This window comes from Vicugna pacos, chromosome 13 (genome assembly GCF_048564905.1).
Source record: "Vicugna pacos chromosome 13, VicPac4, whole genome shotgun sequence".
Taxonomy (NCBI): Eukaryota; Metazoa; Chordata; class Mammalia; order Artiodactyla; family Camelidae; genus Vicugna; species Vicugna pacos.
The window spans coordinates 5,374,491-5,386,390 of NC_132999.1; the positions used below are offsets into that span (position 1 = coordinate 5,374,491).

General features: G+C 38.8%; 2 protein-coding genes across 8 annotated transcripts in view; one reads left to right on the plus strand and one right to left on the minus strand.

The window, feature by feature from the left end:
* Positions 1-3,960, minus strand: part of SPATA1 (spermatogenesis associated 1) — a 63,139-nt gene extending 59,179 nt beyond the window's left edge. For 6 of the 7 annotated variants that reach the window (XM_072974114.1, XM_072974112.1, XM_072974113.1 and 3 more), the window contains exon 1: positions 3,780-3,960. The gene's annotated coding sequence lies outside the window, so the exon portion shown is untranslated. The remainder of the gene's footprint in view (positions 1-3,779) is intronic. The other variant, XM_006205939.4, reaches the window with a different exon arrangement.
* Positions 3,961-4,013: 53 nt separating this feature from the next.
* Positions 4,014-11,396, plus strand: GNG5 (G protein subunit gamma 5). Its single transcript, XM_072974125.1, has 3 exons — positions 4,014-4,191; positions 7,822-7,966; positions 11,162-11,396. The coding sequence occupies exons 1-2, from the start codon at positions 4,111-4,113 to the stop codon at positions 7,945-7,947; spliced, it is 207 nt and encodes a 68-aa protein (XP_072830226.1). The 5' UTR covers positions 4,014-4,110; the 3' UTR covers positions 7,948-7,966; positions 11,162-11,396.
* Positions 11,397-11,900: the final 504 nt, after the last annotated feature.

Consider the following 11,900-nt stretch of genomic DNA (forward strand, 5'->3'; position numbering starts at 1 on the left):
TAGTCTGTAAATTGAATGGCTTGGACTCTTAAGATTCTTTGTAGCTCTAAAATTCTTTTTGATATAATTCCTGATTCTTAAATCACCAAGGGATGGGGTCTATCTGATCAAGATAAATTCAGGTTAAATCGTGTCTTGAGAATTCTGTCTAGTTCACGGTTAACTTGTAAATAAGGTTCCCTAATTCATTGAAAGTAATGAATTAAGTAAGTTTTAAATAAATAGATTAAATTGAGGGCACTCCAGAACTCCTAGCCATTTTATAGTCCTTCCAACAGAGGAATGAAGTTTGTTTTCCGTACAGGCCCTAGTGTAGACAAATGGCATAGCTGTCTTGGTTTGGGATATTCTTATTAGGATATATGGGGGCATTTTAGGGTGGGGAAGGGTCTCCTAGAAAGCAACAGAATGATATGAAATTAGAATCTATGTTTGAAAAGGAATTATAGAATATGTTTTCTTTTCATACATCCCTTTAAGGTCTTTTGAGAAAGTCTAGTTTTCATAATCATAAAACAATAACAGGACATTTTTTTAAAAGCCTCTGTTCTGTTCAAAAGTTATTTCTAAGTTTTCAGAGGGACAGAGATACCTTCTTGCCCAGCATTAAACCTGATTTAGGATAAACATAACAATGATGTTTCTCTTGGTAAATGGTATTTGAATGTCTGGTTACAGAGTATCTCAAAGTTTATATTCCAGAAATAGAAAAAGAGTAAAATGATTGAGGTTCAAATATATTTAAACACAAAAAACAAAACCCTGTCTCAGTCTTCCTGATTTTAAGTACTAGCCAACATGATGTCATTAACATGGGGTGAAAGCATAGCATGGGTTTATAAGAAGAGGTGGAAAAAATACATTCCCTGCCCCCCCATCTTCTTTCCTTTTGAAGAGATAGTTTTTGAAAGCACATGTTCAGTGATGAAAGAAACACTAGTCTTGTAATTTTCCACACACCTTCTGGGAAACTTTTAAGATGCGACAAAGCACAGAGATAAAATAGCTTCTATCATTTTCCTGGACCAGAATCATAACTACTGAGATGAAAGGTAAACAGGAAGGTAACAGATGTACAGCACAGGGAACTATATTCTATAATCTATAATGAAAATATATATATATATGTATAACTGAATCACTGTGCTGTATACCAGAAACTAACACAACATTTTAAATCAACAATACTTCAATAAAAAAAGGGAAAACTAGAAAAGGTAATAGGAAAAAAATGGAAAACTTAATATTAAAGGGTATTTAATAATATCTCTACACATGCATAGATGTTGAGTTAAAAATACACACAGAACTATATTCAGTATCTTTTAATAACCTTTAATGAAAAAATATAAAAACAAATATATGTATATATATACATAACTGGGACATCATGCTGTACACCAGAAAGCGACACATTGTAACTGACTATAATTTAAATTAAAAAAAATAGTCTTATGACACTTTTACGAGATAAGTCTTTGTATTGTTTCTTATAAACAAGTTTCCTTATAGTTCCATATTCAACTATGATATCTAATTGTTACTCCAGTATATGAGCAGATCCATGGAAACAAATACATTACCTACATATAATGGGATAAAAATCAGGAGATATAAGTTCTATTCTTGTCTCTGCCACAAACCAGCTAAATTACAGTGGGCAAGTCACCCATCCTTTCCAAACCTCAATTTGCTTGGTGACTATTAAGAGTAGTGTAAACAAATTCTTTGTGAAAGAAGTCAGAATTGAGTCTCATCTTTAAAAAGAGATTCAGCTTTTAGTTAAATTATAAAGCAAGGCACTTAAAATTTAAAGTATTTTATTCATTCAGATACTGAATTTAGATCTAGTGAACTAAAGAACGGAGGGTACTAATCAAATAAGATGAAGATCCTAGGTAAATTTAAATTGCCTGTGCTCTGCTGACAAACAGAAAATGACAGATTTCTTGGTTGTGTTTTCTGGCCATACATTGTTATAAGGACTCTCTTGGTATCAAATCGTTTTTACAACAGGACCTGTCTTTAACCATCCGAAATGTGACTTCCATGTCTGTAAGGTTGATAAGGCCTTTGAAATGTTTTAAATCATTGTGGAAACTCAAAGAAAAAGGTTTGTTTATGAGATGTAAGTAATGCATTAGCTGTATTTATTGTTAAACACTTCAGATGCAACTGACCTTAAAATGAATGCAATGCTTTTTTTCCTTCTTTCCTATCCTGGACTAAATCCTTTATTAGACACTGTTAAAACTAAGATAATATCCTAGTCTGACAGAGCAGTCCAAACTCTGTGGTCTATGCAGTAATTAAAAAAAAAAAGCAAAACCAAAAACCTTTTTTTTTCCAGAATGTTTAAGCTAAAACAATACAGGCTTTGCTTATTCCTCAACACGCCTCACAGACAGGGGATTGGACTACATACACATTCCCTCCTAGCACCAACATTTCACAGTTCTTACCTTAGAGTTTAGAGGCATATTCTATAACTACTGTAAAATGGAACATTCTTTGAGTAAAGCTATTTATGTTTAATTGTACAAATCTGTTAAGTATGAGTATGATTAGTCAAAAGGCACCAAAGGTGAAATAATTTGAAATACTACTGGGGAAGAGGGAGAAGTAACATTTACTGCAGTACTTGTCATATTCTTTACACATATAATTTTATTTCACTCTCAAAAACAACTCTGGGAAGCAAGCTTTGTTATTTCATTTTAAAATGAAGAAAGAGGCTCGGTGAAGTTTAAGTGGCTTGCCCAGGGACAGCAAGGTAAGTGATAGAGCCAGATTTCAAACCTTGGTTATAAGCCCAGTCATTACATTCATTGTGCAACGTAACTAAAATACCAAAGTAAGTGTACACTTTTGTGAAATGATTTAAACTGTTTTGTAAGTTAGATTTTGTTGGCATAGGGCACATTATATATGAATTTTTCTCATGATACAAAAAAATTGAAATGCACTAAGGGTGAAATTATTCATGTTTCTAGAAAACATCAGTGTATTTATTGATGGACCGTCCCAGCAGACTAGCTAGGAATCGTCTGTTGTAAGTGCTGTGACATAACACATACGTCCCCATGGGTGAACCATACACTGGCTGAGCCTCTTTTGCTTGGTTACATCATACTGCCTCTCTCCAGAAAATTCCTCTGAAGCTCAATTTCAAGCAGCAGGTAATAAGTTACAACTGAAATATGACAGCAAACTTTCTCGAAACTAAAAAGTTTTATTTTTTAAAGTACAATAAGCGTTTATCCCCCAAATGAAACGGACAAGGGGAGCCAAGTATAGTCTTCAGCCAGCATCTTGGCTTCTTCACAACCTCTTCCAGACAACCAAGAGGGAAAAGGCGACAGAAGTCAAACCTTGTGAAGGCGCTTCCTCCTCTAGCGAACCGGCGCCCCAGCTCCCCGCCGCCCGGCTCCCTCTGTCGGTTTCAGTGATCCCGCCCTCCTTCGGTCTCGCGGGTCCGACGGTGGGGAAGCCGGCTGCGGATGGGCCGCCCGCTGGACAGACTCGGGTCACCCAGAGACACGTCTCTAAGCGGGCGGAGTGTCAGGGACTCAAGCCCGTACTTCAGCTCTTACTCCAGGTTGGGCTCGCCTCTCCCCTTCCCTCAGCCTCTGCCGCCTACTCCGTGAGGAAACCGGGAACCTCCGGGCCGCCCCGCCATCAGGCCTTCTACACACTCCCCGAAGCATCTGACTTCCCTCACCGGTACTCTTCAGAGACCCTCTTGGGTCTCGGAGAATAACGACAAGCTCTCTCCTTACCTCTCGGGAGAGGGAGGGCGGAGAGGATGGGCGTCCGGTCGCGCTCGCATCCGCAGCTGCCACGCCCACCGTCCGCCCCGCCCCTCCTGGCTCCCAGCTCTCCCCCCGTCCTCTTGAGGCTCGCGCTCCCGCCGGGTGAAGAGCTGAAACGGGAGGACGGCGCGCATGCGCGCCGAGGGTGGCGCCGCTGGGCAAAGAACCGGAAACTTAGAGACAAAGTTCCGAGCCCCGCCCCCCGCCGCGCCGCCCCGCCCCGCCCCGCCGTCTGGCCCCGCGGACCCAGCAGCGACCCACCGTCGGACCGCTGATCTGCCTGGCTCTTGGGTGCGCCATGTCTGGGTCCTCCAGCGTCGCCGCTATGAAGAAGGTGGTTCAACAGCTCCGGCTGGAGGCTGGGCTCAACCGCGTGAAGGTGAGCGGGGGCGGGCAGCCGAGGGGGAGGGGAGGGCGGAGGAGGCGGCGGGTGGGATCCGGCGGCCGAGGTGGCGGGCCGGGCGCCGCTCGCGTCCGGCTCTCGCTTCCCCTGGGGAGGACGCCCGCTCGGCGGCGACGGTCTCGGCCGCCAGCTTTACAGAAGTAGCGGCGCGGGTCGGCGCTGTGGTTCGGGGGGCCGGTTTGTGCGCCCTTCCGCCCCAGGACTTTCCAAGGCGGGCTGGCCCCGGCGCTGAACGGCGGCTTTCCGCATTCCGGTCCTACTCCCTCCTTCCCTCCGCGGTGACTCCGCGGCTGGCCTCGCCGGCAGCTGCTCCTCCAGGCGCCGTCCGCACCCTTCCCCGCCCTGTCTGCCAGCTCCCCCGAGTCTTGTCACCCGACAGGGTTTTATCCGACTTTGGATTCAGAACACAAGTTTTTTCCTTTTCATGTCAGAACTTTCCCAAATCCACTCCCTTCAGTAGAGGATTCTTACTTCCAGCTCCTGTGACTCACCGAACACACACTTGAAAACGAATTCTTGTGTAACTTTAAGTTAAAGAAGCATGTTTTGGAAACGTTCCCAGTGCCTCAGGTCACCACCGGTGCCCCGTACAAGCTCGTACGAAGCTTGCATTTCGTATCTGTTTGGCACAGTTTGCTGTGATCTGACCTTGCGGGTATCTACTGGTCCGCATATCCGAGAAAGTAATTAGGGTGGACCAGTGTTATTTATTTTGGCGTCTGGTTAGCATTGACCTTGTCCTGGGATATTTACTTTGGGGAAAAAGCCTTTTGTGTGCGTTGATATGACAACCTGACATTCGAGTGCTATTCCAAGTTCCCTGATTTTTAAAATCCTGAGTAGATTAGCTTCTTTCTGGTGCAAATCATCTTACATATGAGACACTTCTTGTAATTAAAAAAAGAAACAGAGAAGAATGTAAATCATGCACTCTGTTGAAAGAAATAGCCAGTTCCTAATATGATTTGATTCTCTACTGATTAGGCCAGTTTTTACTTCCTTTTGAATTGTTTGTGGACCACGTAAGATCGTCTCCCATTTACTTCCTAAAGTAGAAATGTCAGGGATCTAGTTTACTCAGTTGTGGTTACCTCAGGAGGGAAGGGAAATTCCCATCAGGCTTGGGGTGGGATTCCCCTTCGTTCCTGTCCCTTAAGTGCTGTAAACTCCATCGCTGTTTGGAATCCATTTCTCTAATCTCCAGATCCTTACCTCATTCCAGCGATTTATGGTTAGTCTCGGCTGGATTTAACTCTGAAATCATGTTATCATTCAGGTGTGCCTTTATCATAGATTGGACTGGCTCAGGAAGGAAAAAAAATGGGGTGAGGGGACAAAAAAAAAAAACCAACGGGTTGAAAGCAGTGTAAAGCAGAGATTTTTAGCCCTACTTTCCAAAGAAAATGAGGTGAAGTCCCCATACTAAAGTACTCTGAGGACTTTTCCATGAAAACCCTAGCGCCTCCAGTAACTCCCCAGTCTGAAGCCTGCCTCCTATACTTAGGAAGCTTTTGGTCAGGATCATTGAAGCCACCACAAGTGATTTGGTTTCAGAAGTTTCAGTTTGTCTGATGCCAGGGCAGTGTGTAGCGAGGGGAAGTATCCCATCTTGGGACTTCAAATGAGCTTTTCTTTAGACATGTTGCAAAATGTGGTTAGTTCAATTTCATTTTGTGTTTCTATTTTACCCATGACTGTGCTAGGTGCTTTTTTTTAGTGACATTTTACTTTTGAACTAGCACAAGTTTACTTTTTAAACATCTATGTTTTAGTAGTTGATAGAAATGATCACAAATGCTTGACAAACTCCCAGGTGTCGGGTAACCATACATTTGTTCCCAACCCAGGACACATTTGAAAGTGAAAGAAGACACTGATAATTATGCCAGGATTATAGGGTTTCAACATAGTGGACGGTGACTGTTACAGTACCTTAGGGGCTAGCAGCTTGTTTGAGTTTCAGAGCTTTGTCTCCATCCTCCCCACTGTTTGGAATTCTCACTGATCATTTTCTCACTGATGGTTACTTGGCTGGATCTCTTGTCATTGAGATCTCAGTTTCAATGTCACCTCCTCACAGACACCTTCCCTTAGGTCGTGATCTAACAAACCACTCTTTTTTGCAGAGCACCTTGTCTTGTCTTTTCATCTGAACCGCCAGCTCCATAACAGCAGGGACCTGGCTGTTCTTAACATATTCTCAGTGCCTACAGTTACATTCAGCACATAGGGGTGGTGAGAAGTTTGTGAAAGGGAGTTAAGTTGGAGCTTATCTACACTTTAGGCAGAAAATTAAAGGATATTTTACTGTATCCTTACTGCTGGTTAGTGTGAATGAATGAAACCACGTTATAAGATAGTGAAAAGTGATACCACCATTCCCCATTGTAGCTATACCTTTGCAAGGAGCAGGGTGGCCATTTGCTGTAGTACTTGGTACCAGGTATTTAAAGCTACTTTTCACATTTACTAAATAAATTTATGGAACTCATGACCCTGTACTGGTGTATAAGCCAAAGATTCCGAGAAGAGTTTAGATTCATCTCATGATGATGGATCCTTTTATCACGTTAATGTCTGGGGTACAGTTGTCATCTGCAAGATTTCTTTGTATAGAAAGCATTTGTGACGCCCTTAGCTCCCTTTCAAAAGGCTAAATATTACCCAGCCAGACTGGACACCTGCTCCTACCCTCCTCAAGTGTAGTTAGAGAATAAAATAAATGATTATTTTCCTCATCTTCCAAAACCTCAATTCAGGAGTTGGGATACTTTATTTATTTTTATTTGAGGCATCTTTTAGTCATTCATGTTATACATTGGAACTATTCATTGTTTAGGTATCCTGCATCACACCTTACTAGAATACATACAAACAGTAAGAATGTTTAAGTGACACATGACATAAAATAACTGTTAAGCCATAGAAGTTCCTTAGTCCTGTTTGAATGGCACTGCATGCATATATACATATATATATATATACATATATATATATATATGAAAATTATTAAATCACATTTAAGACAAATATAGTCCTTAAAGGCAGGCTGCTCAGCAGGATTGTTAAAATAAACTGAAGTTTGCTACCATCCTTTCAGTCACGTTAGCCTGAGCAGAAACTGTCACTGTCCAGTTCTGTAACATTAAATAGCTGATGGTGCATAATTTCAAAACAGTAAACAGAATGGTTCAGATTTAAAACATGATGTTCCTTCAGAGTAGCATATGCCCAGCATACTGCTTTCAAGACAGTGATAGTTTACTAGCATTTTAACACTTTCGGTTTAACCTATAATATCCCATGTACTGCTTTTAATAAAAAGATGTTGAGTACTCTCAAGATTACACTAGAACAGCCTTTTAATTGATAAACTAGCAAGATGTGCTGTGCTTTACAGGTAAACAATTACACTGTTTGTACTAGTTTTATTTATGTGCAGTCTTTTAAGTATAAGAGCTCAGTATATGACTATTGACCTTCAATCAGTATGTATCTTCTTCGAGTTGAGAAGTGTTTATTGGCAGGTATTTTTGAAGATTTGAGAAAACCTTCAATAAAACATTCTCACCACCTCCCACCCTCCCCTCCCCTTGTTATATATAGGTTTCCCAGGCAGCTGCAGATTTGAAACAGTTCTGTCTGCAGAATGCGCAACATGACCCCTTGCTGACTGGAGTATCTTCAAGTACGAATCCCTTCCGACCCCAGAAAGTCTGTTCCTTTTTGTAGTAAAACAAATCTTTGTAAGGTAAGTTCCCTTAAATTAAACTAACCAAACCCCACATAGTAGGAGTAACTAGTCAAGTCTCTTTCTTTGCAGCATTTGTAAGTTGAGCAAGATCATCCTGTACGCTTTTGTTTGGCACTTCGTTTACAGTTTTGTGAGGATTGATGAAATTTGCTGATTCAGTAGTCATGAAGACTAATTGTTTCTATTTTACTATAAGGAGGGTTAAGTAGAGGATTTAATAACCATAGAGGATATAGGAGTTACTAGAAAATTTCACAGTTCTGACAAGCCAGGTTACCTTTTATAACATTGGCTTAACGGCATATTCTGGAGTCTTCAAATACTAGTTTTACTTTTGTATACCTAGCAAATATTTAGACATTTAAAAAAAAATCTACAGTGTTCATGGTGGTGACTTTTAAAGTACCATCAATTGATTGGGATTAATTATGATGTTCTAATAGAACGGCATAGCAAAGAATTGGGAGTTGTGAATCCAAGAGAGAAACTCAGGACATAGCTGAACAGCTGACGTGGTGCTGGCATTTGGAGTGCGGAATAACAGGTTTTACTTGTATTCTTGTTTGTTAGGTAAAGATAAAACATGAGAGAAAGTATATAAATTCATGGTGGCAGAGAGAGTGGATTGGATTTCAGAGGATTAAAAAACTAAGGGATGGGCTGGTTTAAGGCATACTTCTATATGTTAACGTGTACTTCAGAGCAAATGTCAATGTGTGCAAAAATGTGTCATGTTAAGCCAAAAGAGATGTGACCAAAAGACATGATGTGGACAACTAAAAATGTAACCCAAGGGTACTACTTTTTACAAATCCATAGGATTTTAGTCACAATGTTTACTCATATTGACCTATGAGAAGCAAAATAGTTTAAAAAAAAAAAAAGGCTATTCTGTGTACAGCACACACCCTTTACAAACATTCTGACTCCTCAGAGTCCAGGAAGCTGCTTCCTAAAATACCACGTTACATAGTTGTGCCCTCCCTAATTAAGCTTTGTAGATTTGGGAGTGGTCCAGGAAGCCTGTATAAGTACACCATGTTTCCAGTAAATACAATGATTGGTTAAGATTTTTGAAACATAGGGTGGGAAACCACCTTTGAGTTTAAGGAAGTAATTCTTTTTAACAGTCTAGCACCTTCACATTTAACAATGTAATATAGTTCCTTGCTTCTGACGGTGTTAATTCTTCATGGCAGTTTTTGGAAATTTCATGTTTTCATGGTTTAATAAAGGTTTTTAAACCTCTGTTCCTCATGTATTCTCTTCACAAAGTGTTGATTTTCATACAAGATACTGTTCAGAGGCCTGGCTTCTTAACTGGCTGTTAATCATTTCACTTCATAGGAGTCTACAGATGAATGTTTAAATGACTTGATTCAAGGCTAAAATATGGCCGGGATAAGAGCCCAGATTTCAAAGTAAAATAAAGCCAATTAATCCTGGCAGTTATTATAAAACCCACAGCTTTGTGGATATTATGATTTGAAACTTTTGGCTAGGAAAAGAACATTTGCATGTAAAAGCATTTCTTCTCAAACTTGAATGTTACCTACAAATCATTTTGTTAAAATCCAGTAGGTCTGGGATGAGGCCCTAAAATCTGCATTTCTTATACGGGCTCATGTTATACTGATGTTGGTGGTCCTAGGCACATGAAGTGGCATGGATGCAAAGAATCTATTTGAGTCTTTAACCTCACAGTTTGAAAAAAATATAGTTTATATAATTTTTAAAAAAGCATAGAGAATTTAGCAACAGATAGTACAAAGAAAATAGAAGTTGCCATGATTAGTACGCCCAGAATTAACCACTGTTAACAGACATTTCCTATTATGAGAAAAAAAATATTTAAAAATAATGATCATAGCATGAAGTTTTTCCATTGTGTTTTTAGAAACATTTAAATTTTCTTATTTAATTGTCTTTGTAAATGAGATTTCCTGTGATTGTACTAGAACCTAGTTATATTCCACTTCATCGAATATTGAGGTTTCCAAACATGAGGCTGCACTGAGGTGAATATCCTGGTATCCAGGTATACTTTACCTATTTCTTTAAGATAAATTTCCAGAAGTAAAACTACTCAATAAGGAATGACATTTAAAATTTAGTAACCTTGGTAACTACTGTCAATATTAAACTTAGCTATTCCACCTGGAGCTTGAGTGCTTTATTAAGCCCTTGCCAAACAGACTTCAGGCTTCTATCTTCTGCCCATCTTGCTTTTGTAATTTGCACTGATTTAAATACATTAACTGAAGTTAAACACTTTTTTCACCACTGATTGTGTTTATGCTTCTTGAACATGTTTTGTTAATGAAGTAACACATTTTTAAATAAGTATAAAGAACTGTGTATCTACTATCCTGAATTAAATGGTTTACCTTATTAATTTTTAAAGATACTTTTTCTACTTTTCCTTATAGATAACTTACCCTGAAGTTGTTATTCTCATGTTTTTTACCTTTACTACATGTATTTATTGTGTTTTATAGTTTTAAAGCTATAATTTTTAAGGAATAACTATTACTGCATTATTTTTGAGATTTGTATTGATCCATAGATTGTTTAGTCATTTTGATTGCTGTATAGTATTCCATCACAGGTACAAAGCTTATTTATCCATTCCCTTGTTGAGCTGCATTTAGGCTATTTCCAGTTCTTAGCTATTAAAACACTGCTATAGTCAATATCCATGTACACATTCCTCTTTGTGTATAGGTTTATGTAGGTAAATAGAAGTGATTGCATCTTGCTCTCAATACTGTTGCTCATTTTCTAGAGTTGTTCACATTTTTCTCAAGAGATTTTTATACTAACCTTTTTCTATTAGGATCCAGAGTGTATTTTGGCAGTGAACTTGGCAAGTGCATCTTTAAGTCATGTTTACTAATAAACTATAAATTATATATACTTCAGAGTGGTTCTAGAAGTTAAGGAAAAGCTACATTTTATACCACAGACATTTTCTGTCCTGTTTCTCATCCACCCCCGTCCCACCACAGAACCCTGTGATGTCTGCTTTAAAAAAAAAAAAAAAAAACAGGCTCAGTTTAATTGAAAGCACTTTTTATAAGCTGACATTCAAGTGAATGCATCAAAAGTAATGTAAGATGTACTGCTATTCAGAAAAAAGCTATTGTTCTTTGGTACTTTACCCTAATTCACTTTTTTTTTTTCCTATTTCAGGTTTTCTAATCCAGTTTCCATGAACCAGTGACTATTCAAAGCAGAGCTAAACCTGAAGCCTGTATAAACGCCTGTCTCTGTAACACGTGCCATACTATACAAACTTCTACTTTTGTCAGTCCTTGACATCTACCTCTCTGAATTTTCATGAATTTCTTTTTCACAAGGGTAATTATTTTATATACACTGGCAGCAGCATACAATAAAATACTTAGTATAAAAGTTTTTTGTTTAATTATTGGTTTAAATACACTATGTATTAATTTGTTTTGAACACCTAAGATAAATGACAGTTTTCCCATCAGTATTCAGGGGTTAAGTTTTTAGTGTTTGTTCCCCCATCTCATCTCACACAACTTTATGCCATACATTATGCAAGACTGCTAGAGAATTAAAGGTTAAGTTACAAACTTAACTCTTAAGGTCAGGAAGAGGCTGTTAACAATACTAGTTTCTATTCATGAATTATTTACAGGATTAACTGTTTTCTAATTAACTTGGTATTAGTTAACTTCTAACAAACTCCTTTGTGGGGTATTGCCATTATACCTAAAAATTATTTGCTTCGCAATAGATGGGTCTCCTAATAAAGACAGTACAGACTAGACATAAGAATTGCATTATAAAATATAAGAAAAATTTCAGCACCTGAGACAATTCATAAATGAAGCCCTACAGTACAATATGAGGTAAAGAAATACCAAGAAAAAAGCAATCAAAAGATTAGCTTCAATACTTT